The sequence below is a fragment of the Gambusia affinis genome, linkage group LG02 (genome assembly GCF_019740435.1).
Source record: "Gambusia affinis linkage group LG02, SWU_Gaff_1.0, whole genome shotgun sequence".
Classification (NCBI taxonomy): Eukaryota; Metazoa; Chordata; class Actinopteri; order Cyprinodontiformes; family Poeciliidae; genus Gambusia; species Gambusia affinis.
Window position 1 is genome coordinate 32,958,467 of NC_057869.1, and position 25,942 is coordinate 32,984,408.

At 40.9% G+C, this 25,942-nt stretch overlaps 1 protein-coding gene across 2 annotated transcripts in view; it reads left to right on the plus strand.

The window, feature by feature from the left end:
• LOC122821204 (cell migration inducing hyaluronidase 1) overlaps positions 1 to 25,942 on the plus strand; it is a 153,887-nt gene that overhangs the window by 57,594 nt on the left and 70,351 nt on the right. For both annotated transcript variants that reach the window (XM_044098968.1, XM_044098969.1), the window contains exons 8-11: positions 2,684 to 2,779; positions 5,258 to 5,379; positions 13,514 to 13,661; positions 19,886 to 20,077. In XM_044098968.1, coding sequence (XP_043954903.1) covers positions 2,684 to 2,779; positions 5,258 to 5,379; positions 13,514 to 13,661; positions 19,886 to 20,077 — 558 coding nt within the window. The remainder of the gene's footprint in view (positions 1 to 2,683; positions 2,780 to 5,257; positions 5,380 to 13,513; positions 13,662 to 19,885; positions 20,078 to 25,942) is intronic.

The window sequence follows — 25,942 nt, forward strand, 5'->3', positions numbered from 1 at the left end:
GGATCACCACAGCACGGTCCAACTTTTTATTTACATTACTCAGTTAAATTGGGATCTGGAAACTGGAGGACCAGATACTCAAAAATCTACCTGCAGACTTTATTGGCTACCCTGACACTGCAGTGATCCTGGACTGAGCGGAGCCGGTCTTCCCCTCTCCTCCAGAGTGACGTGTTTTCATCCCTAGTAAAGGCAAACAAGTTTGACATCTGAGTAACTTCTGTAGCATATTATATATTCACTGTTCACTTTCTTATACTGCGTGTACTTACAATAAATTGTAATCTTTTTTTGTAATACTCTGCATTTCACAAACCTTTTTTCCCCTTTTCTGGGTGTTTACATTATATGAAGTATTTGCATGTAGATCAGGAATTCAAGTGAGATATTAAAATGTAACACTTTTAAGTAGTACCAGCCTTTGCTTCACACTTCTTTAAGTGTGAATATTAAGTAATATGCAGTTAGTCATATAATTCAAAATACTGAATGATGGAAATATGGATGATATGACTTTCAAAATGTTTTTTTTATACCAGATTTGATTTTAATCGATTCCTCAATTTCTATAATAAAATTACAGAAAATACTTTCAAAAAGTGCCTTTATTTCAATAATCTCTTCTGTGAGTTGTATGAGGGAGCATTATGGCCATGCTACAAGAATTTTTAATCAAGAGAATGCAGTAATAACAGCAGAATAAAGATGCAATTTTATAACAATGTCTTAAAATTACAAGTCGTTTAATGAGTAACAAAGATTTAGATTGACCTGACGTAACCAGCTCAGTCCATGTGTTTCTAACACATTTGTCAGTAATCAAGAGAATGTACATTGCCACTTCAATTGACCAGGTAAGCATTAAAATAAAAATAAAAATAGAACAAATATCCAAAATGGAATGGATAAGAATACTTTTTTTACCCCATAGATCCATTTTATGCGCTTCGGCGCATAAAATGCGCCTTTTCAGCCTTTATGAGACAAGGCATTTTGTCTCATAAAGTTACATCTTTATGAGACAAAAACTGAGGAAAAGTACTATTTACACTGGAGCCAGGTTTTCACATCCTTTTAATTTAATTTCTTTCATTTGTGTGCGCGTTAGGTTTTTGTCTGAGGATAAATGGGGTTCAGTTTAATAATTTAAGTTTAAACAAAAAAATAGTAAAACCATGAAAAAAGACATTGGGTTTGATGCTTCTTGGTCTAAATAACTGAATGTAGTCAGATTTCACTGTATCTTTGTAGTTTGATGTTCATAGAAAAGGTACAGAAAAGTTTTCAAATGAGGAGAAGCAGCATTCAGCATCTATGCACCAAAAATCTGGAACAAACTTCCAGAAAACTGTAAAACAGCTGAAACACTGACTTCCTTTAAATCTCAAATAAAAACCCACTTGTTTAGAGTTGGTTTTGAAACGTGATCAATTACAAATTTATTGACGGAATCTGACTTGATGTTGTGTTTTAATTGTTGATTCTATGTTGCATTGTGTTTTTGTGTTTTTGTGTTTGATTTAATGTAAAGCACTTTGAAATGCCTTGCTGCTGAAATGTGCTGTACAAATAAAATTTGATTGAGTTTGATTGATATAGATATATCACACACTGCACACTACTGGCATTACTAGAACCATAAAAGATAAATTCCCTCACAAAAGAACAAACCTTTTCATTTTCTTAAGGAAGTAGAGCTCATTAAATGAGATAAACAAGACCTGAAAGTGGTTTCAGTTTTACTCGATGGCCAACCTGTTGAAACTGTGGCTAATTTTAAATACCTCGGGTCATTCCTGGACAGTCAGCTCAAATTTGCTGAAAACACTGTCTATATTTTGAAGAACTGTTCCCAGAGACTATCTTTTAAGAAGACCCAGTGATCCCAACTAGAGGTTGTATACAAGACAATGTTGAGTGTTTTAACTGTTCATTTCCTCGTCTGGTTTGGTCACATGAGCTGCAGATTAACAGACAAACTTTTCAGAATAATTTCAATGGCAGGTAAAGTAGCAGGTAAATAGTGGTGAAACCAAAAACAACCTCGTCTCAACTGTTCGCTAATAGAATGTGGAAAATGGCGAAGAATATTTTAGTAGAGAGCATCCATTCAAATTTTTCATCGGTTTGAACCTCTGAGCTGATTAAGGCGGTATTCTTTATCAGCTCAGAGGTTGAGCTGATAAAGTTGCCATATTCTATGGTAACTAAGAATATCGATTGAAAGTCATTTATTGATTATACAATAATTATTCTTAACCAAATTAAATAACATTTACCTGTAGTATGCTAAGTGTATTACCTGATGCACAAATTGTTGATATTGTTCAAGGATTCAAGGTTTTGTTATTGTCGTACCACCTTGATAGTTTGTGGTACTATGTCATTGAATGTGATTTTTTACGTGTGTTCCTCGAATGTACCTTTTTGTGAGGCAGTGCACTGTTTTTGTTCTGCTGAGGCGCATTAGGCACTGAGTGTGACAAGCTGCGTTTTTGTATTAAGGTAAATAAAACTTTTTATTCATGAAGATAACTCCGGATGTCATCTGTGCCTGAGCCCAGCAACATTTGTTTCATTAATCAACAAGCAAAAGTGTACATGTAAACTTTTTGGTACTGTTTCTACAAAAAAAAAAAAAAAACTACTGTACCATACCAAACAATTGTTTCTCTTTTTCTAGGAACTAAAGAATCATCAAAGGCACAGAGCTCTTTTCAATTCCAGTCAAGTTCTGGAGAGTACTTTACCATCACCAGCAACAGCCAGTGGACACAAGGTAATTTCTCTCCTTCAGCTAACTGACGCTTGCTTACTAAATAAATACATAAAACACTAATTATCTTGTCCTTAAAATGAATACAGACTCAGATTAACAATGGCATGAATTATGTTACAGTAACTTTCTGTTGTGTTTTCAATAAATTGCATTACTCCTCTTCAGTTTAATAAAGGCTTAACACAGTTCTTGTTATCAACAGCCATTTATTGTGGACGCGTCTTATCAAGTCCCCAAAATGTGCCGTCAGAACTACTAAAAAAGGTGACACAAACATAAATCAGTTCACAATAAATGGAATATTTACATAAATAAAAGATACAAATAAACAAAACCTTACCTCATTAGCCGCATTGACTCCAGAGGAATAAAGCTAAATTTCTTACGATTAGCTTCTTCAGCTTCAATGGTGCTCTTAGTGCGCCAGCCAATGTTTCCCTGGGCAACACAAGGAAGGCATTTTGGTGGGATTGAGGAGGTCTTCGAAGTATTCTGCCCACCTGCCCACAACGTCCCGAGTCGAGGTCAGCAACACACCATTCCCACTATAGACAGTGTTGGTGCTGTACTTCTTCCCCCTCCTGAGACGCCGGATGGTGGACCAGAATCGCCTCAAAGACGTATGGAAGTCTTTCTCCATGGCCTCTACAAACTCCTCCCACGGCCAAGTTTTTGCCTCAGCAACCACCCGAGCCCCATGCCGCTTTTCCCGCCGATACCCATCAGCTGCTTCTGACGTCCCACAGGACAAAAAGGCCCGATAGGACTCCTTCTTCAGCCTGACACCCACGGAAGGTGTCCTCGGTTTCAAGGGTTGCCGCCACGACAGGCACCGACAGGGGATTCCACCAGACGTTCCCAGCAGACCCTCACAACACGTTTGGGCCTGCCAGGTCTGACCGGCATCCTCCCCCACCACCGGAGCCAACTCACCACCAGGTAGTGGTCAGTGGACAGCTCCGCACCTCTCTTCACCTGAGTGTCCAAGACATACGGCCGCAGATCTGATGAAACGATGGAAAGGTCAATCTGCGGCCTAGGGTGTCCTGGTGCCAAGTGCACATATAGACACCCTTATGCTTGAACATGATGCTCGTTATGGACAATCTGTGACGACCACAGAAGTCCAACAACAGAACACCACTCGAGTTCAGTTCGTTGGGGCCGTTCCTCCCAACCACATCCCTCCAGGTCTCACTGTCATTACCCATGTGAGCGTTGAGGTCCCCCAGCAGAACAAGGGAGTCCCCAGGAGGAGCACTCTCCAGTACCCCCTCTAAGGACTCCAAGAAGGGTGGGTAATCTGAGCTGCAGATCGGCCCGTAAGCACAAATGACAGTCAGGACCCGTCCCCCCACCTGTAGGCGGAGGGAGGCTACCCTCTCGTTCACCGGGGTAAACCCCAACGTACAGGCGCTGAGATGGGGAGCAACAAGTATGTCCACTCCTGCCCGATGCCTCTCACCTTGGGCAACTCCAGAGTGGAAGTATGTCCAGCCCCTCTCAAGGAGACTGGTTCCAGAACCAGAACCATGCGTCGAGGTGAGACCGACTATTTCTAGCCGGAACCTCTCGGAACTAGCTCCGGCTCCTTCCCCACCAGAGAGGTGGCATTCCACGTCCCAATAGCTAGCTTCTGCAACCGAGAGTCGGTCCGCCAGGGTCCCCTCCCTCGGCCGCCACCCATTGCACGTGACCCGTTTGGCCCCTCTCAGAGGTGGTGGGCCCATGTTTCCTCTTCGGGTAAAGCCCGGCCACCAGAGTGGTGCCCCGGTGACATGCATCTGGGCGACGGAACGTCAAGTCCAATGTTTTTAATCACCATTGGGGTGTTCTTTATCACTGTCCTTAATTTTTAAAACTCTTTGTCTCATTCTTCAATGTAAACTTGTTGGGTGTTTTCCCTTACAGGTGTTTCACATCTCTTGGATTAGTGTCCAAAACTGAGACATCCAAAATGCAGTCCTTTTGATTTCACAAACATCACTCTTTTAGTTATGACTTTCTCCATAAACTTTCAACATGTTTGAATGTTGTGATTTAATCTTTCACAGAAAACACATTTGTTTATTTCTGTTGTCTCTTCTTGGTTTACTACTTGCAAACGCCTTTGCACCAACACTTCGAGCTTTGCTTTTTTAAGTCCTGCCCCCACCTTACAGCCTTCAGTCCTACATTGGCAACAAGTAAAACCAAGGTATACCTAGCCATCCTTTAGGATGTTTGTATTTATATTTGTGCAGTTGGCTGGTGTTTTTATCCTGACCAACTTACAAAAACGAGGCTGTAACAGACCAAAAATAAACTATTTAAAGGGGCGACCACTAGTTGTGTTCCATCAGGAATGACCAGGTATTTCTCTTACTTTGATTCATATTCTTTCTGACAACATACATAGACCACAAAAAGTGAAAGTTTTAGTCCAGATTACCATATACCACGTCAGCCACTAAATTTTAATATGTGTGTGTTCTACAGAGGCAGAATGGAGTGACTGGTTTGACAGGGACGATGAAAGGGGATCTGGAGACTGGGAAATACTGTTTGACCTGCGCAAAGCTTATCCAGATCAACTATGTAGCGGTCCATTGGACATCCAGGTAAATGTTGACTCTCCATATTGCATTTTCATGCATTTGTATTTGATACTAAGTAAAGAAAGCAATTATGGAAAGCATCATGAAATAAATTTGGCTTCAGTTTTTCATACTTTTGTGCGATGTTAAATATCTAATTGTGTGACTAAGAAGAACATTGCATAATAGTTCCCAGTCTAAAGGGACAGCAGTAAGTTACCTGCAGCATATGTGGAGGGACTTTTTATATTGCTGATCACAATGAGATTCAATAATAAGAAACAACTAGGATTAACTAGGATCTTTCTTTTGTGATTTTTCCTTCAGTCCCCATCCCTTAGAAATTCAGCACGATAGTTAGAAAAGATTATGCTTTTCCACAAAGGCGAGAGATTGAGAATCTGTCAGAGTAGATTTGCAAGGAAAGCCACACATCACACTAACTGTTCATATAGTGTCATGACCAAAAATTTTTACTTTGTGAAAATCCAGATTCAAAGAATCATTGCAAGGTTAACTAGCTCACAGTGTGAGGAGACTAGTTTCTCTCATATATAGTCATGTCATCCGAACACCCTAACTAAGGAGAAGTCCTGGTTGAAATCTAAGCGTGACATGTGTATGGAAAATGTGACATATAAAACCAGACCTCGCTGTGGTCTATATGAGGACAACTGAAAATTTTTTAATAAGTTCAATATTGCTTAGCTCTTAGAAACTGAAACTTAGATTTATTTATCATTTGTCATCATTTTAGTATGGCTTATACATCCATCTTTTTTGTTTGCTTTGTCATTTTGTCATTGGGTCATTGGGTGTTTCAGGTCTTAAGTCATTAGAAACCCTCACCAACTGAGGGTGGTCAATCCCCAGGTGGTGTCCAAGCAGGGTGCTAGTGCTCATGCAGCCATGTTTCAGAAAAGCATATGATACTACGTTCCTTGTACACATTGGGGGAAATCCTGGGGGGTCGAAGGACCCCTTCGGCCCCCCAAACTCGGAAGAGTCTAGAATTGTCCCTCCCCAAAGTAATCATGAAAGAAACCCTTGTATTTAAACAAAATCAATATGAAGAGGTAACAGAAATAAAGACCAAAATAAATCTGATAAAAATAAATAAATAAGAAAAAAATAAGGATGAATTGTTGGGTTGCCCCAAGCAGCAAAATGAGTAAGAAACAGATCAGATGTCTTTGGAAAGTGTCTTTGCAAAGGGAAAAAGACCCAGAGAAGAGACGGGAATGGATTTATCCCAGACTGGTAGGTGATTCCCACATTCCAAGCCCGCTCTGCCTGATATGATGACCGGCTCCTTAAGGAGACAATGAAGCCTTCAAACTGCTTCGCCATGTGCATAAGCAATACTTCTGGTGTCATCGTTTCTCATCACTCTCTGTCGTTGCAGAGAAACAAGCTCAGGGCTCCCATTAGTCGTTATCGTGAGTTAAAATGTTCGTTTTTGTGGCGCATCTGTATCTTATTTTGAAGGGATAGTAAACGTTACCATAGCAATCAGAGTCAGAGAGCATTAGGGCAGTGGTCGTTGAGAGGAGTAGAGCTTGTGAGTTTTAGGTCTGGTTCACATGGCACGATTTAAGGATTGTCAGCTGATTTTCCAAACTTCTGTGACCACAGAGCCAATAAAAGTCCAACAGGTTCGATCGGTTCGTGTGTCCAGCCACACGGCAGCACACCACACACAAACCGATTCCACTCACAAGAAAATCCAGTAAAACCCCCAACATACCATATGTGAATTTAGAATAATCAAACATGACAATGTAGAAGCAGTAGTGATAGTTTGTGGACTCATTTTAAGCGATAAAAGACGTAACAAAAAGAAGTCATTAAAAAGACAGCGGGGGCAGCCGCTCTATTTGCTGCACTATGATTTGGAGGTGAGTTATGTTTTCTCGTAGTTAACATTTTTAATTGAATAAACATAACCACATATAATAAACATTGTTTGGTGGGGTCTGACTGAATCAGTACTGGTGCATTGGAAAATAGAAATTTTAATCTTTGGAAGGCTGCATCTGCCTCTGGGGTTCAGCAGAAAACAGTTAGGTGTTAAGGAAGTTAAGGCGGTTAATGGTAGGGGCCGTTTGGCTGTAGTTGCGGGTGAAGTGACAATAGAAGTTAGCAAACCCGAGAATCATTGAAGATGCTTTCTTAACTTGGGGAAAGGCCACTCTACCACAGCCCTGATCTTCTCCTTCATCAGCCTTACTTGTCCGCCCTCTAGGATAAATCCTAGGAAGGAGACAGATGCTTTGTGGAATTCACACTTTTCAGTCTTGACATAAAGTTTATTCTCGAGGAGACGTTGCAGCACCAGACGAATGTGACGCCTATGTTCGGCCAAGAACTTGGAGTAAATCAGAATATTGTCTAGATAGACGAATACAAAAACGTTCAGAAAATCTCTTAGAACATCGTTGACTAGTGCCTGAAAGAATGCTGGGGCGTTAGATAAACCAAAGGGCATAACTAAATATTCAAAATGCCTTGAAAGCTGGTTTCCACTTGTCACCCTGACAAATGCAAAGAAGGTGGTTTGCATTTCTAAGATCCAGCCTAGTGAAAATTATCGCATCATGAACCGGTTCAAATGCGGATGACAGAAGGGGCAGAGGAAATTTGTTTGTGACAGTTATTTGATTTGCGATAGTCAATACATGGTCTGAGCGACCCATCTTTCTTTCCCACAAAGAAAAAAACCCGCCCCCAGGGGAGAGGAGAATGGGCGGTTTAACACCTGAATTAATCAATCAAATTTTATTTGTATAGCACATTTCAGCAGCAAGGCATTTCAAAGTGCTTTACATCAAATCAAACACAGAAACACAACACAACATAGAATCAACAATCACTTGGGAATCACCTCCCAAGTGCAAGTTCTCCAGAGTCCTGCTAATGACCTCATTATTTGACTCAAGTGTGTTGAAGTGGAGATGGAGGTAGGTTCTGGCGCTAACTGGCTGGTCCGGGTTTGGCTTGAGATCCAACTGAGGAGATGAAGGTGGGACTTGGGCAACCATTGGGTATTCACCATGGTGTCACGAGGGAGGATAAACCAGAAGACCAGAACGAGATCTTCACACGGCCTCACTAGGAACACATGAGAACAAGAAGGCAGCAAAGAATTACTCAGAGTAGATTATATTTGTTTTTAAAAATTCTTGGGCCTGAAAACAAGTTTTGTTCTTTGGTTTCAATGTAGAGTATTTAGCTATGCGTTATAATAATTGTAAAAAATAAAGGTAACTACTTCACGGATTTTGCTTATCATGGGTTCTTTTCGGAATACAACCCCCGCGAAAAACGAGGGTTCACTATACCTGTCATGCTTAAAGCTACACTGACCCACATGCAGAGACACAAAATAGGAGATAGTGAGAAAAAAATCTGATAAATAAAGTTTATTTCTCTGATTAAACAAATATTTGGTCTGATCTGTGATATAACTGGTCCTACGGGAACAGGATCGTCTTGTGCTGAGAGCAGGGGAGAAGAAAGGTAAGTGGTAGGCAGAACTAAAGCCAAAACTACTTCGGGAGCGACCTTACAGGATTGGTGAGAGGCATCTGCCAGAGGGGGTGGATCTGAAGTTGGGAAGCCAGAGCCTGGGGAGCTGACAGGAGGAAGGAGGAGTCCAGTCCGGAGTTCAAGGGACGGAGAATTCCCTGCGGTCTCTGATGGGAGAATCGTTGGAGGGTGGGCAGGTAGACAGACAACCTGGAGCAGATCTCAGCCAGAATAGAAGGTTTTCCACCGGTCGTCAATGGAGATTCTTGGATCTGTATGCAGGTTTCTTCAGGGATTTTTCTCCACGGTACCATGAGAGGAGGACCTGCAAGAAGACACCAGAATAATTCAGGTAGCTCAAAAATGCAGGCGAGAAATACTAAGGACTTAGTTCAGAGTACCATTAGAGGTTAACACTGAAGCGCTGGTGAACTGGCTGCCTGTTCCTCTTATGCTGGAGTTGATGACACCGATTATGCACAGGTGCACGGAACTGATCCTCCAACAGTCCATGACCTAATGGCTCCTCCTGGTGGAAAGGAAAGTTCCCCTCAAGACTAAACTCCAGCACCCAACAGTACGTCTTTGCTGGACTCAGTAGGAGAAAGGATTTTGTCCTGGATCAAGCTACATTATACATCTCTTCAGGCCTGAGGAGATTCTGTCCAATCTGAATATTTTCCATTAGGTTGTGGGACTAGACAGGGTTGTCCTCTTTCTCCCCTCCTTTGTGTGTTAGCCATTGAACCTCTGTCTGTTGCCATGAGATCCCTCTCTTCTTTTCATGGAATTATCCACTCTGGTGTTGAGCTTAAATAGTGTTTATATAAGGGGTGGAAACTAAAAATTTTCTCCACCAGCCATAGTGGCTGGTAGGGAAAAGTTTTTACTGGCCGCTCAGATATTTCACCAGCCACTTTTTTTTTTCTTTCGATTGCAGACCCCACAAGTACAAGCAAATTATAGAAAATGTATGATTTATTCTTATCTCTACGAAAACCAATTTACTGGCAATAAGTTTACCATACAGATGTACATATGCAGAATAATTTAACATAAAACATAAACCTTAACAGGGTTGTACTCCAATAAGTTAATTTGAAGTAATTACTAAGGGCAAACTTTTAATAACAGCCCTGTGTAGTTACATATGATTCTTGCAATCATATGTTGATCGTTTCCAAATTTTGGCAACAACTCTCCCTGATAGTATTCATCAAAGATGTCTAGTTATTGAAAAAAATTAGCTATTTTCTAACTGTTTTATTTGTTTTCCTTTACTTATTACAATTATTACTAAAATATCTCTGATCCTACATGCAGTGGTGGCTGCATGTAGGATCCCCCTAACTCTGACAGGTTATGCAGGCCCAGCTGGTTTCACTCTTGATTATCAGAGTATAAGGCAAACTGGCAAACTGATTTTCAGGGCCTGTTGGCCAATTGAGCAGCATGTGTGCTGCATCTTTGTGGTGCTGTGATGGAGGAGTTGTTGTTTGCTAGTTGTTTGCTCGTTTTTGTTCTTACCCTCCCCTTAATTTTCTTTTAGGTTCTCATTTTCGCCTTTGAGATTTCTTCAGATTACTCTTAAAGAATAAAACTTTAACCTTACCCTCCTGGTTTTGTCTCTTCATTTTCCCCTGGTTTATCTATTGTTACAGCCCCCCTCCAATACCCCTAGACTGCCTTGGGGATGTAACAGTGTTCATTGTTAATTCCACAGACCATCATTACCATCTGACTACATGGAGCTTAGTATTAGCTTCCCCTGATATAGGGGAAGCTAATACTAAGCACCATACTAAGCTAATACTAAACAGCACCTCAAAGAGGGTGGTGTTTCATCTGTGTTGATTTCCAAATAGGTGTTAATTTGATTATCTATGAAAAACATAAATTCTGGGTCCAGCAGCAATTTTTGTTTAAATCTCCACTTAGGATGGTCTCTCCTTAGCCTTAAATTCTCTGATATGTGAATTTGGTGCATGGTCAGATATTAAGATGCTATTTCGTTGACAGTCTTTTATTTTATGTTCTCAAAATGGCAGAAATTAAAAAGTAATCAGTATGTGAATGTGATTTATGTGTATTTGAATAGCACAAGTATTTTAAGCTCTTGGGATTCATGTCCCTTCAAATATCCATCAAATTAAGTTCCTTCATAAAGTGTTGAATTGTTTGTCTACTTGTAGATTGAGAGTTGTCAATACCTGAACTTCATTGTGCACTTAAAATCTCCTGCTATAATATAGACAGAGATGAAATTGTAAGAAAGAGATTTTGAAAAAACTTTGGGTCGTCAACATTTGGGGCATAAATACTTATCACATTTATTTTTTCTGTGATAAGTGTGCCCTGTAGAATAATGTACCTCCGAGCCTTGTCTTTAATAACTTTTGTCTAATGGAATGGTATAGATTTATGAATCAAAATCATAACCTCTCTTGCCTGGGAACTAAAAGGTACTGAATATATACTGTCCTGCCACCTCCTGCCAATCTTTGCCTCCTGACCAGACAACAGGTGAGTGTTGGATAGATTTCACCCTACTTGTTTTCTGTTTTTCTTTTTTCAGTTTTGTAATCCCCTGCAGTTCCAAGAAGACATTTTAATTCTTAACCTACAATACATACAGTGTGATACTGAATGGGCTCCCTCGTATTTTCAAATTATTTAAAGACAAGTAAACCAAGAACACCTGGATGTTAAAAACTACATCCAGGATAATAATGAACAATGTACAATATACCCCTTTAAACTTCAAACTCTGTTGCCCACCCTCCCCCCCCTTTCAATACTCTGGTACCCATCTAACAGTTTGAGGCTGTTGCACACAAAAGTAAGGATCAACCAACTGTGTCTGAATATTTTTCCCTCTTATCCCAACCCACTACATAAGAAACTCAATACTGAATGCGTCCAAAAAAAATATGAAATAAGTAACTAAAAATAGGCTATTGGTTGTGAGCCTCTGGCATGGCATGATAAAATATAGTAAGACATTTTTTATCCTTATTCATTTTACTTAACTTCAGGTACCATAATTGTCCATCGCTATTATTATGTTGCGTTAAAATGATGTCATCATTGTCTTATCCAGCTCTGCCTTCTGTTTTCAGAGTCCTTACAAAGTTCTCTGCTTCAGCTGGTTGGTTAAAGATGTGAGACTGACCGTTGTGTGTCACCAGCAGTCGAGCAGAAGGAATCATGCCTTATTGTATCCCCATGGCACAAAGTTGTTGTCTCATGCTATCAAAGTCTTTCTGCTTTTTATGCACACCAGCTGCGAGGTCCTCATAAAATCTCACTGGGTGTTTTTTTTTGTCCTGGTGGTTCTTATCACAGTTGCTTTATCCTGGTAGTTTAAGATCTTCATAATAATAGTCTTTGGGGGAGTGGTGTTTTGATGTGCTTTTCTGGCTAAAGCGGTGCGCTCTCTCCAGTGCCAGAGTGGTGCGTAGGGTACCAGGTTCAGAGCCTCCGGTAGCCATTTTTCCAGAAAGGCACAGGTGTTCTCTCCCTCCACGCCCTCAGGAAGGTTCAGCAGTCTCAGATTATATTGTTGCGATCTGGCCTCCAAGTCCAACACTTTCCCTTCCAGCTCTTCATTTTTATTTTCAAGGACCTGGACCCTAGCTTGTAGACTGGTGATGATATCCTCTGCTGCAGATATCCACACCTCCACCTCACCAACCCCCTCGGCACACTCGTTGATACCTTAGGCGAAAAGCCTCGTTATTTTCAGAGTCGGCTTGTTGGAATTTTTACTGGGGTTCCTTTGTGAGAGAGGCATCACAGCTGTTTTAAACGTTATTCAAGGCACTTGTAACAAGTATTTTTCACGATTTTACGGAAGGTAGTGGAGCCATTACCAGAACCCACAAATTAAAATCGTAATATTTTTCTAGAAAAACTTTGGTGCTGAGTCTTAAGTTTAAGTTATGATACTTCCCAGATATTCAGTTTCTACACGTTTATAGATTCTCAGCTAACAAGGACATGGCATTCCCCTTACCCCCTCAAAAAAAAGGTTTAAAGCAACTTAAGTTAGAATTGAAATAGCATGTAGTTTGTCTTTAGAGCCACTGCAATAAGTCAACATTTATGAGGAATGTTAGAAAGTGGAGTTACTCACTAAAACTTATTTTTAGTCAGAGCCTTACGTTTTTGTAAAGGTGTAGCAGAGACAAGATCTGTGACTCTGAACCAAACTGATATCTTAATAACATTTGAATCTTAGTTTGACTTCTATGGGTCTAAACAGGTTGTTCACTGAGAAATAAAAACACATTTGATGCGCATTGCTACTTACCAGTCATTTTTTGTCCTGCACCTTGAACACAATAAAAACTTTTTCAACCGCGTTTTACATTATAGTTCACCGTAACTTTACTGACTGCCCCAAAGTTGCTCCTAAGAATTTGAAATGAAATGAAAATAAACGTCCTGTCAAGTCCTGAAAAAGCTATCAATTGACAAAATTTATATTTGAATTAACTGAATTAATGGTGGGAAATTTCATAAAGGGAAAAACAAAGTTTTGGGGAACAAAAATCATCAGAAACAAAGTGGCTTTACTGTATTGAATGCAAGTACCTTCAGTTGCTTAGTTGACACTTTGTTTGTTCAGGTTCAAACCCATGATGGAATACCCTTCAACCAGACAGGAGACGTCATCTACAAGATCAGCAAGGACTATGGTTTTGTCTGTCTCAACAAGGACCAGATTCATGGCCTTTGTCACAACTACCAAGTCAGATTCCTCTGTGGAAAACCTGGTAATTTTCTCACCTGCTAACATTGCCTTTGAACATGTAAACACTTTCAACCATAAGGAGTGCAGCACCGTGCAACAGGTGATCTGGTTTGTCTATTAATAACTATAAATAATTGCCATTATCCAGCTCCCTTACCACCCTTCATCAAAGTAGATGTAGGGAACTTTCACTGAATATTATTTTTTGATTAATGTTACATTCATTATTGTTGCTGTCTTGATTTGTATCGTTGTTTCTGTATTTATCATGAAAAGTCGTTAAAAGAAAAAAACACATTACTGAATTATCAGCTTCTCAGAGGATTAAAAAGGTTTGTGAATAGAAATAATTTTGCAGGTGTCTATGAAAAATGCAGTGGACATTTTCTGTTGTTAGTTGTTAGTCTTACCCAAAATGGCCAGATAAAATGAGAAGACCAGTTTAAACTTTGAATTTTTTGCAAAAATCTGTGCTCTAAAAAATGTAAACATGGATAGAACTGCAATTATTTTAATCATAGCCCTTTGTCTCTCCAGTGTTTCTGACTGTTCCTTGTGGTTCAGGTTTGTGTTGCCTTTAGGAGAATAAGATAACAGTATGATCTATTAAAATTCAACCGCATGCCATTACTGTGCAAACCAGAGCTTTCAGTGAAAAAACAAAGGTTCCATATCCTTTTAATGCCATACAAATAAAATGGATATTTTAAATAGACCTGTCTATGTATTTATAGACTAATAGTTTTACTGTACAGAAATTACAAAGAATCCTAATGAATCAAATTGAAAGTGTCATGAAAAACAATATTGAAGAAATAAATAGACAAAATAAAAGCTAATTAAAAACATAAATAAATGAGAAGTTCCTTATTATTTTTATGATCTGTAAAATATATTTCTTCTTGGTGATAGATATGGTCTCAACAAACCTGTGGGACTTCAAAATGCCTTGCCATACCATTCCTCAGTATTTAGTTTCTTAGTTGATTCTTGCTTTTTGCTCTTTGTTCATTTCCATATACTTTCTTATTATTGGTATTATCTTTTCTTGCTTTATTGATATGTCTTCTGTTATTAGTTTGCTTTCTGTTTTTATTGACACTCACCATTAATCTTCATTCACTCACCTGCTGCGCTGCCTGATCAACATGTGTTTCACCTGATCTGCTATTCACATAGAATCTGGCGTTTTTATTTTATTTATTTTATTTCATATCTAGTTCATTGCTGCGCCTCCATAAGGGGACATGGAGAAAACTAAAATAAGCAATCCTGACTTATTTCCTTGAGATCCCGAGAAACTTTTTTAAAAATTGCATGTTCCTCTTTTGGGTGAAAAGGTTGATTATATAGGTTTTGCAATGATGGTAGTGGGAGTGGAGTCTAAACAACAGACACAAAGGACGATTTAAAATGTTTGCTACAGTCTAGAGAAGTCCCAGATGAGGATATTATGCTAAAAGACATAAAGCTGAAATTTGTTTCCATTTGCAGCTTCTGATTCCACCTAATTTTTCACTACCTTTGGTGTCTTTCATCCGCTGTCGTTAAAAAAAACTACAATGCCTTTTCTGCTCTAATAGAAGCAGGTTTTCTGGGCGCTGAGGCAGTCCACCAAGGTTTTGTATTTAAAAATGTTAAGTTGACAAGAAATGTAAAATATTACTGGGTAATTATGTTAATGAAAGACATTGCTGACAATACTTACTCACACAACTATAGAATGAACAAATAAAAGTAATGTAATTAAAATAAGTGTCAACTATTTGCATTTCTGTTAAATCCAAATGAAGTCATCAGTTAGTGTACCTAAAAACATGATGTAATGTTAGATTGCAATGTAATGTTAGATTGTTACCATAGCAACAAGATGATGCTGTGAGTTTAATCTGATGCTGTGACCTGTTTGTTCACAAGTACATCTTAGTAAGCTACAATTATAATTGACTGCTTGGCCAATTAAAGTATTCCATTCTCTCAGATTTCATTAAATTAATGTTGAAATGCTGTTGTCGATGTTCTTAGCAGCAAGAGGGGGCCCTAAGTCAAATTATGCTCAAGGCTTCATTCAACATTGGACTGGCCTTGCATGATGAGCTAGACCCACAGCACTACGCATCTCTGCTGCTGGATATAGTGGGACAAACAGGAGATTTAATTTATATGGCTTTAATAACTCTTCCATTTCATGTCTGAGTTTTTAATAAGCGCCACAGAGACTGTTTTGGTTGCCCTGGCTTTATGGGACTGGTTGTTCTGATCTCCACGCAGCAATTCTACCTGACTTTAAGTAGACAAAGCAATTGACATGCATTGTGTTGACACAAAACATAAAATAAAAACAAACCAGTGTGCTGCAGTAGTCAGGCTGAACCACTGCAATAACGCACCAAATCATCTAAACTTCCCATCAATGCAAAAGGAAGCATCACCAAGTTGCAAAAGAAGGTATTTGTTGCTGTTACCCCAAGGACTGGGATAAAGAGTTCAAAGTTCAAACAAGAATGACCTCACAATCAGACTGATGTCCTAGCAAAGAAGCAGCGGCCTTCCATAGCCATACAGAACCTGGTAGAGGTTAGCCGCTTTAGCAGTTTAACACAGCTGGTCAAGACAGTTGCCTGGGTTTGAAGAGCTGAGTTAATTCACTGACTCCGCTCCAGAGTCACTGGTTCCCACCGAAGCAAAGCGACAGAACCCAAGTCATTTCAGAACTATTTACTTTCCACATGTCTGAGTTGTTCACCTCGCTTGGTAAGTAATTTTCTTCTAAAATATGACTATTATTTTGAGTTGAGACCAACCTGTATGATAGACATTACATTTGCCACACGGCTCGGTGTTAGCATATTTAGCTTAGCATGCTGAATGTCTGTGGAGTAAGTGTTGGAGAAAAAAGTCGAGCTGGAGAACATTCAGTCAAATTCTTGGCTAACTTAAATAGATTTGTAATTATCTTTTATGTCTTTTATGATATTGAATGTTTGCATGAATACTGATCATATTTATCAACCTCTCTGATCCTGATTTTTTTCTTTGAAAATCTGTAATTTGAAATTTTGCACTGATACCTGGTATAATTTATGTTATTCCAGTTGATGTGCCTTCTCATATGCATTTTGCAGCATGTTTTAATCCTTTATTGCACATATGTCAGAGTCAAGGCCCGCGGGCCACATCCGGCCCGCGAGAAGATTTTCTACGGCCCCTGGGATGATATTAGAACCGGCCCGCAGCAAGCCGCACCCTGCCTGAAAAATGCGAGATGCACCCCCCTGCTCGATCCTCACAACGCGCACTTCTGCTCGATCTCACAACGCTTCGTCCGCTGCACTAGACCAAATGCGTCATTTAAAAAAATCTCAATGAACATTCGATCAGTCCGGCCCTCGGCTTGTAGCTAAATTTTTTATTTGGCCCTCCGTCCATTTGACTTTGACACTCCTGCTTTATTGCCTTTTTTTTTTTTAGATATTAAGAGTTTGGTTGTGGAAGAATTGCCAGTCAGCAGCATCAGTCCCTCTCGCCCTCTCAGCCGGTGATGTCCCTGGCCAAACTTCACAAACAGCCCAACTACCCAAAGATACTCTATGTTAGTGAGTGGACAGCTCTTTGGGGGAGTGTAGAGAGGCCCAGTCTCTTATTAGACATTCAACACAAACATAAACTGGGTAATAAATGATGGCACTGAATACCTGTGAAGTCAAATCAGAAAAAAAGGAGAGAACAAGAAAAAAACAAAGTAAATAAAGTCAAAAGAAGGAAGAAAAGACGTGCACTCAATGTGTTCTATACAGATCTTAAAGAGAGATGGACAATGGGAAAAAAAAGCAAAATAGAAAGCAAAACAAAGAAGAGGGGAGTTTGGTGTCTCTTTGATCAGAGATCCTGGTAAACCTGTGCATAGCTGGATGCATGTAGACGAGCAGAAAGGCAGAAATTGTGTGTTATGAGGTCAGACAGTTCTGGAGCTGACTGGGCCCATTAACACCTGTAGGGGGCAACGTCTGAACTGAAGCGTTGGATTTTGGTTGTGAAGTCTGGCATTGATTGCTTGGTGATCTTTATGAATGAACTGATTGTTGTGATTTTGGCTGGTGGACTTGGGTGTTGAGGTTAAGTTCAACTATTATTTAACTGAGGGTTGGATTAAGAAAAATAATAACTTGGAACTATTTATATATTTGTAAAATAAATATTTATTGAAATAATATTGAAAGTAAACATTTGTATATTTAAATAAATGTAACCGTTATGTAAATATTAATTTGAAATGTTGCACTTTAAAGGTTTTTACTTGTTTCTGGACTAACTGTAAAACAATGTCCTGAAACACACTAATAAATTAATTTAAAATCATTTATCATCCATTATAAATGGTCCTTGGAGTAAACTCCAGTCTGCATTGATGTGTCCATCCCTTCTCAAATAGGGAAGCTGCACAAGTGAAAGGAGAACTTGTCAATACCAGGTTTGCCTGCTTTGTAATATCCAACAATCTACTTGTCCGTCCGTCCATCCATCCATCCATCCATCCATCCATCCATTTTCTAACACCTTGTCCCTAATGGGGTCAGGAGGGTTGCTGGTGCCTATCCCTAGCTAACGTTCCAGACGAGAGGCGGGGTCACCCTGGACAGGTCGCCAGTCTGTCGCAGGGCAACACAGAAAACAGACAGGACAAACAACCATTCACACACACACTCACACCTAGGGAGAATTTAGAGAGACCAATCAACCTGACAGTCATGTTTTTGGACTGTGGGAGGAAACCGGAGAACCCGGAGAGAACCCACCATGCACAGGGAGAACATGCAAACTCCATGCAGAAGGACCCCGGGCCGGGAATCGAACCCAGGACCTTCTTGCTGCAAGGCAGCAGCTCTACCAACTGCACCACTGTGCAGCCCACAATCTACTTGTGTTAAAGAAAATGTACTGTATCATATTACATAGACTGCATGCATTACTTTTTTTGCCTTGTACTTTGAACAATTTTATACAAATTGCATTGAAGAAAAATGTATTAATCACACTTTTTTTTGTTTTGTACAGCTGATATGTCAGACCTTTTGATAAGTATGTGAATGAAAGTGACATGTGAAACATGAAAGTGTAAATTATTCCACATATGTTTTCTAATTATGGTGCATGTTTTGAAATAAATGTATTTCAGAAAATTATTGCCTCTTTATTAAATGTTTATTTTCCAAAGAATTCTTAAAAGTTCAAAATAATAAAAAGTACATTACTATGTACATTTTGGATACTCTAGGAGAGTTAATATTTAAGATCTATCACCAAGTTAGTGTTACTTGACTAACTCCAGACAGATTTGGTATTTGACACTTAATTAGAGTTAAGGTACCAACTCTCCAAAAAGTGTTAAATTAAGACTTTCTGGTGTGGACACTTTAAAAGTGTTGAAATCAAATCTAACAGAGTTCATTTGGGCCTGCAGGATTTGTTGTGTAGGTCACAGATGACTACAAAGTCCAGGCAGTACAGGTGAGCAATGAGACAAGGAAGTCAGACACAGGAACCATGACACAACTTTAGATCCAACAGTGAAAAGAAGACACGGGTGACATTAAATACATAGAGGGTAGTCACGGGAAGCAAGAGACAGCTGGGGGCAATCAAGTAGAAGACGCGACAACACAGGAACTAAATAAGGACACAGAAAACCAAATCCTCACAGTACCCCCCCCCAGCCCCCCTCACAAAAAGTCCTAAACAAAAAACAACAACCCAACCAGGGTAAGCAGAGGGGTGGCAGACAGAGGAGAAGATTCCAAAAAGAAATATAAAGAAAAACTAAATAACTCAGTCCAAACAGCAACGGTCAGGGTGGCGCCTGCTGCAAAATGTCCAGGGGCGGCGACGAAGGACGCTGACCCTTCAGAGAAGGTCCAGCGATCAGTAAACAAAGCTACTGCTTTGCTTTTACTCAATCTAGTCTAATCTTTTGTAATTTCAAATAGTCATATTATAACCCCTAGTGCAAAACTTAAATTTATTGAAAAAGCAGTCAGACATCAGAAGAAAAAACCCCCTGAAAGATAATAATAATATCAAAACATTATTTTTCCTGAGTACTACATAAAAGATTGGTCAAAACACAAAATCTGTTTTTAGGACTTGGAAGTTTGCACTGGTTACATAAACGGTATCTAGAAAATAGATTGACACCAGGTCTTTTTGAATCCATGAGTGTGACTCTTACTCTTCTTTACCCCCTTTTAGTTCGTCCACAGGCCTCTCTCTCAATCGATATGTTAAAAGACAACACCATCTTGGAGCTTAGTGATGAGGTGGTAGGTTGGAGGACTGGTGATCAAGTGGTTGTGGCCAGCACAGACTACTCAATGCACCAAACTGAGGAGTTTTCTCTGCTGCCCTGTCCTACCTGCATGTCCAACCAAGTGAAGATCAAAGGTAAGATACTTTTTGAGTTAAAGCAACTATAAAGACTGTGCTATAGGGTCATTCAATTAGAAATCTTTCCAAGTTCTACATTAGAAGCAATGTATTTTTAAATCTTTTATAAACATAAACATTATCCTTTGTAAATGGATATTTCATACAGGCTATTAATGTAGTTCTAAATAAACTTAAGAAACCTTTAACAATGATGTTTCAATACATTACAAATCGACAACAGTAAAAATAGTTGTATGTTTATTAAAATTCTTTGTACAAAGTTTCTAATTCTGAGCCTTTACACCAGGGGTCGCCAACACGGTCCCCTCGGGTAATATATATATATATATATATATTAATAAACACTACAACTTCCCCCACCCAATAGGGCAGTTTCACTAGGAAGTCATAGGAAAGCACGGGCCGCCGCACGTCATCCACAACTCCTCGTCCTCTGGTCGTACCCAAGGGAGAGAGAAAAAAGGTAGAGCGAGAGAGAGGGAGACAGAGAAAGGAAAAAAGAGAAAATCCTATCCTGTCCCACAGCTATATGTCGTATCTCCTATTTTAGGGCGAAAATTATTCAGCGCAGACCAACTGTGTCTTGACGTTATTCATCACTATATTGAACTGCCTCACAGACGTAACACGTCCAACGCTGTGATCCCACACACACAATCCTATTGGTCTACTATACTTTCTGTAACGTAACCTGCATAAAGCATTAACCATTAATGCACTGTATTCAGATACACCACAACTCCCTTTTTTTTCTTTTGATAAAAGTCCATCAAAACCTGTGATGGTTTTGATGGACCCTGCTTTCTTTCTGTGAAAGAAAGCAGGGTTAAACAAATCCTGTTAAACAAATACTTCTGATTCTCTTTCCATTACTTCCTAACTCCTATTTCCAAATACAACATTTACAAACTTATTTTCTGTAGTACATATGTCCCCTGTAACTGGTACATTGTAAAACAACATTTTCAGCACATCCTGAACATTAACAAAATCTTTTTCTTTATTTGATTTTACTTATAAGTTCAGTCTAGTGGGCTGTTTAATCACTCTCCCAGATCTGGTTGTTCTGGGAATAGAAACCCCCGGAGAGTGCACAGGAGACCCCACAGCAGGTGGTGCATGATCCTGCTCTAGGACCTGCAGTGGCCCCTGTTGCTGCTGTCCCCCCTTGTCTTGTGCTGGGGACTGGAGTGGTATAAGATGCATGCGGTTTCGTCTTACCACTCCATGTGGCGCATCCACAAGATAAGATCTCGGAGAGATGTGACTCTGGATCACTGTCCCTGGTGTTTGTGTGTCAGTTATCCACACATCCTGACCTGATGACAGGCTACTGAGTGGCTTCGCACGATGACGCCTGTTGAAGTTTGCAGCATCTGTCATCCTCTTCTCCCTTTCTTTCTGAAATAGCGAGCTGCAGTCAGGCAGCGTAGGTTGTAGCTCAGAGGGACGTGTCGGCACCGTGGTGCGGAGACGTCGACCCATGAACAACTGTGCCGGAGGAGTGGCTCTGTATGCAAGAAGAGCCATGTACGGGTCGGTTGCCTTCTTCAGAAGACTTTTCATGGTCTGCACAGCTCGCTCAGCCTCGCCATTGCTACGTGGGAATTTGGGGCTACTGGTAAGGTGTTTGAACCCATATGCTGCGGCGAAGGAAGCAAACGCTTGGCTGGAAAATTGAGGCCCATTGTCAGAAATGAAACTCTCTGGGATGCCATGCCTGGTAAACATTGATTTTAGATGATTAATCACATCCTTGCGTTTTGTGTGTGTCAGCAGGGCAAGCTCGACATACCTGGAGAAGTAATCAACAACAAGGAGAGACGTTCTCCCCCCAGCTCAAAAAGGTCGGCCCCCAGCTTTTGCCACGGACGCCCAGGGCATTCTGACGGCATAAGTGGCTCACTGTGATTGTGACGTTCTTGCAGGCACGTTCTACATCTGAGCACCATCTCTGTGATTTGTTGTCCGAGCCCAGGCCACCATACGGTCTGACGGGCACGTGCTTTGCACTTCACGACCCCTTGATAACCCTCGTGCAGCCTGTTCAGCACATCGTTCCGCATTGCTGCTGGAATAACCAGACGTGTATCCTTCAGCAACAGTCCATCTTGAACTGTGAGTGTGGCCTGCTCAGGCCAAAAATGTTTCAGAAGCGGTTCCTGCTTTGCGTGCTCTGGCCATCCGTCTGCACACATTTTCATGATGCAAGAGCATACACTGTCAGCCTCCAGCTGTGCCTTGAGTGTGTCCATAAACGTGGGACTGACAGGTAAATTGTTGACAATGCAGTCCACGTAAATGTTTGTGCTCTCCATCAGTTCAGTGTCATTTGCGGTCATTTGTTTCTGTACTGGTGACCGTGACAACGTGTCGGCAGTCCAGAGTGACTTCCCTGGAACATGCACAATGTCATAGGAGTAGCGCATGAGCCTCATTTAAAAACGCTGTATCCTTGGTGGCAACAGGTCGAGTGCTTGTGCGCCCAATAAGCAAAGGAGAGGTTTATGGTCAGTCTCTAGGCAGAAGTGCTTTCCTAACAAAAAGTCCCGGAAGCGCTCACATGCCCAGGTTAGACCCAGGGCCTCCTTTTCAACTTGCACGTAGCATTGCTCGGTGGGTGAAAGTGAGCGGGATGCGTAAGCTACCGGCCTCCACTCTCTGTCCCATTTCTGGAGGAGCACGCCCCGCAGTCCATACGATGAAGCGTCTGCCGATACTTTGGTGTCCCTGTTCGTGTCATACATGGCCAGGACCGGTGAAGAGGTTAGTGCCTCTTTCAGCACCCTGAAAGCCTCCGCCTGGTCTACACCCCACAGCCAGTAGTTTTTCTTTGAGAGGAGGTCACGGAGAGCTTTGTCTTTCTCTGCCAGTTTCGGTATGAATTTTCCCACCTGGTTTACCATCCCCAGGAAGCTCCTCAACTCGCTCACGTTCATAGGCTCTTTCATGTCCCTGATAGCCTTTATATTCTCTGGATCGGGCCTGATGCCTAACGCGGTGATGACATGCCCGAGGAAGACCACTTCACTCCTGGAGAGCTCACACTTGTCTGTGTTCAAAGTTACCCCTGCTTGCTCAAGCTTTTTCAGCAGGGCATGTAGACGAACGTCGTGCTGCTCTTGGTCTTTTCCACACACCAGCAGGTCATCGATGTGGCAGACCACCCCGTCCAGTCCGTCTATGACCTCTGCCATAACACGCTGGAAGTGTTCTGGTGCAGAGTTGATTCCAAACGGAAGATGTTGGAAATGGTACCGTCCGAAAGGTATTATAAATGTTGTGAGTTTCGCTGACTCCTCTGCTAAAGGAATCTGCCAGAAACCCATGTTCGCGTCTAGTTTACTGAAGACTCTGGCTCCAGCTAGCATCCCTAGGCTCTGATCGACTGATGGCAGGACATACTTCTCGCGGCACACATACTGGTTCAAGCCTGTGAAGTCCGCACACAGGCGTAGTCGCTGGCTGTTCTTCTTTGGGACAACGACGATGCCAGCGCACCAATCTGTAGGCTCTTCAACGCACCTGATGACCCCCATCTCTTCCATCCGCTGGAGCTCCTCCTTCACCTTTTCCATCAGAGGCAGAGGGATTCTCCATGGTGTCTTTAAAGAGAATGGTATAGCATTTGGCTTGAGCTTGATATGGTAAGGTCGTTGAATGTTGCCTAGGCCCTTGCAAAGTTTTGGGTAGGTTGTCTTTAAAGAGTCCATAGTGACACTGTCGACTCAAATAATTATGCCCAAGGCAATAATGGCTGGAAACCCGAGCAAAGGTGTGCCCAGGTTTTTGACCACATAAACCTTCTCCTCTGTCTGCTTGGCTTTGTACGTCAGATGCATTTTTGCATAGCTTACTACTCCCAGCTGTATCTTTCCTGGACCCAGTAAGGGTTTCTCTGGCTCATGGAGAACAGGCCTTTGTGCCCCCGGATACAAGTCTTTCAGGTCACTTTCAGAAATGGCAGTTACATCTGCGCCAGTGTCAAGTTTGAACTTCAGCAGTTTCCCTTTTATCTGCACATCCACCTCCCACTTATTGGTTTTGCATGTCACAGAACCGAGGAAGAAAGTTTTCCTCTCTTCTTCCTCAATGCACGCTACTACAGCCTTGTTTCTACAGACGCGCTGGTAATGTCCTTTTTTTCCGCAGCCCCGCTATTTTGCGTCGTTGGCGGGACATTCAGCTCTAGCGTGAGAAAGACCTCCACATTTGAAACACTGGGTGCTGCGCTGCATGTCTTTGTCTCTGCCTTGCGTGTGTTGGCGTGCACGTGCACCACTGTTTTTCAGGTTTGAATATTTCTGTCCCTTTTTTATCAGTCTGTCTACGGAGCTACCCTCCATCTGCATCACACTGCTAGCGTCACTCCTAAGTGTGCTCTGTTGCTTTTTTACTTCTTCTGACTGTCTTGCCATATTTATGGCTTTTTGCAAAGTCAAATTTCCCTCCATCTGCAGTCGTTCGGAAAGTCTGGTGTCTGCAAGCCCCACTACGATCCTATCTCGTATGAGTTCATCATGCAAGTCCCTGTATTTACAGTGCTCTGCTAGAGCATGCAGGGCAGTGACAAATGCTTCGACAGTCTCATTTGGCTCTTGTTTTTGCATATTGAAGCATGCGCGTTCAAACACAATGTTCTTTTTCACAACAAAGAAATCCCCGAATCCGTTTTTTACTTTGTCATATTCTTTCTTGTCAGCATCACTCAGCTTTAGCCCTCTCAATACATCGTCGGCTTCATCCCCCATACAATATATCAGAGTGTTAATCTGATTCTCCTCGGAGTTCGAGGCCAAGTTGCTCGCTTGCCAAAATCTCTCGAACCTCCGGATCCATTTTGTCCATTCAAGCGGTTTGCCGAAATCGAAGGGCTCCGGTGGCTGGATGTTAAATGTAGCAGTGGGTACGCTAGCCGCCATGCTCACTTCCCTTTGCTGCACGTTAACGTTTTCCTCACGTTGTTCAGTCATAACATCCACCACTGTCTCTCCCTCCGTCTCTGTCGCCGTGGACCAAGTTCCGTTTCAACTTTACTTTCCCGTCATAAACACAGCACTTCTGACACCATGTCGTATCTCTTATTTTAGGGATAAAATAATTCAGCCCGGACCAACTGTGTCTTGACATTAATCATCACTTTATTGAACTGCCTCACAGACGTAACATGTCCAAACCCGTGATCCCACACACACAATCCTATCGGTCTACTATACTTTCTGTAACGTAACCTGCGTAAAGCATTAACCCTTAATGCACTGTATTCAGATACACCACACTATCATATTTTTAATTTTAATTTTAATTCTAATATTAAGGATACGTGAGTTTTCACCACCTGATTTAACTCGAGTTACCTTGAACTCCAATACCATCATCACACACATCATAAGCAGATTTGCTCTGGAATAAGCAAGGTATTGATCTAAATGAATTTTTTCCCCTTCCCCCTTTATTTATTTATTTATTTATTTTTCTGGGATTAATATTTAATGATTTTAGACTTTATTATTTCAGGACTTATAATTGGGTTATTTATTTAATTTGAGCTTTTTACTAATAATCTCACTATTACAAATAGGATTGGTTAGTTAGTTTTAAAGTTCTTAATTTTTATTTTAGGATTTTTAAGATAGCTGTGGGACAGGATAGGATTTTCTCTTTTTCCTTTTTCTGTCTCTCTCTCTCTTTCTCTCTGTATACATATATATATATGTGTGTGTGTGTGTGTGTTTTTCCTCTCTATCTCTATATATCTCTGTCTCTCTCTTTGTCTCTTTTTTTCTTCACCTTTTGTGAAGTCATTCCCAAGAGCCATAATAGACAAACATTCAATTCATCACACGTGTTAAGATACAG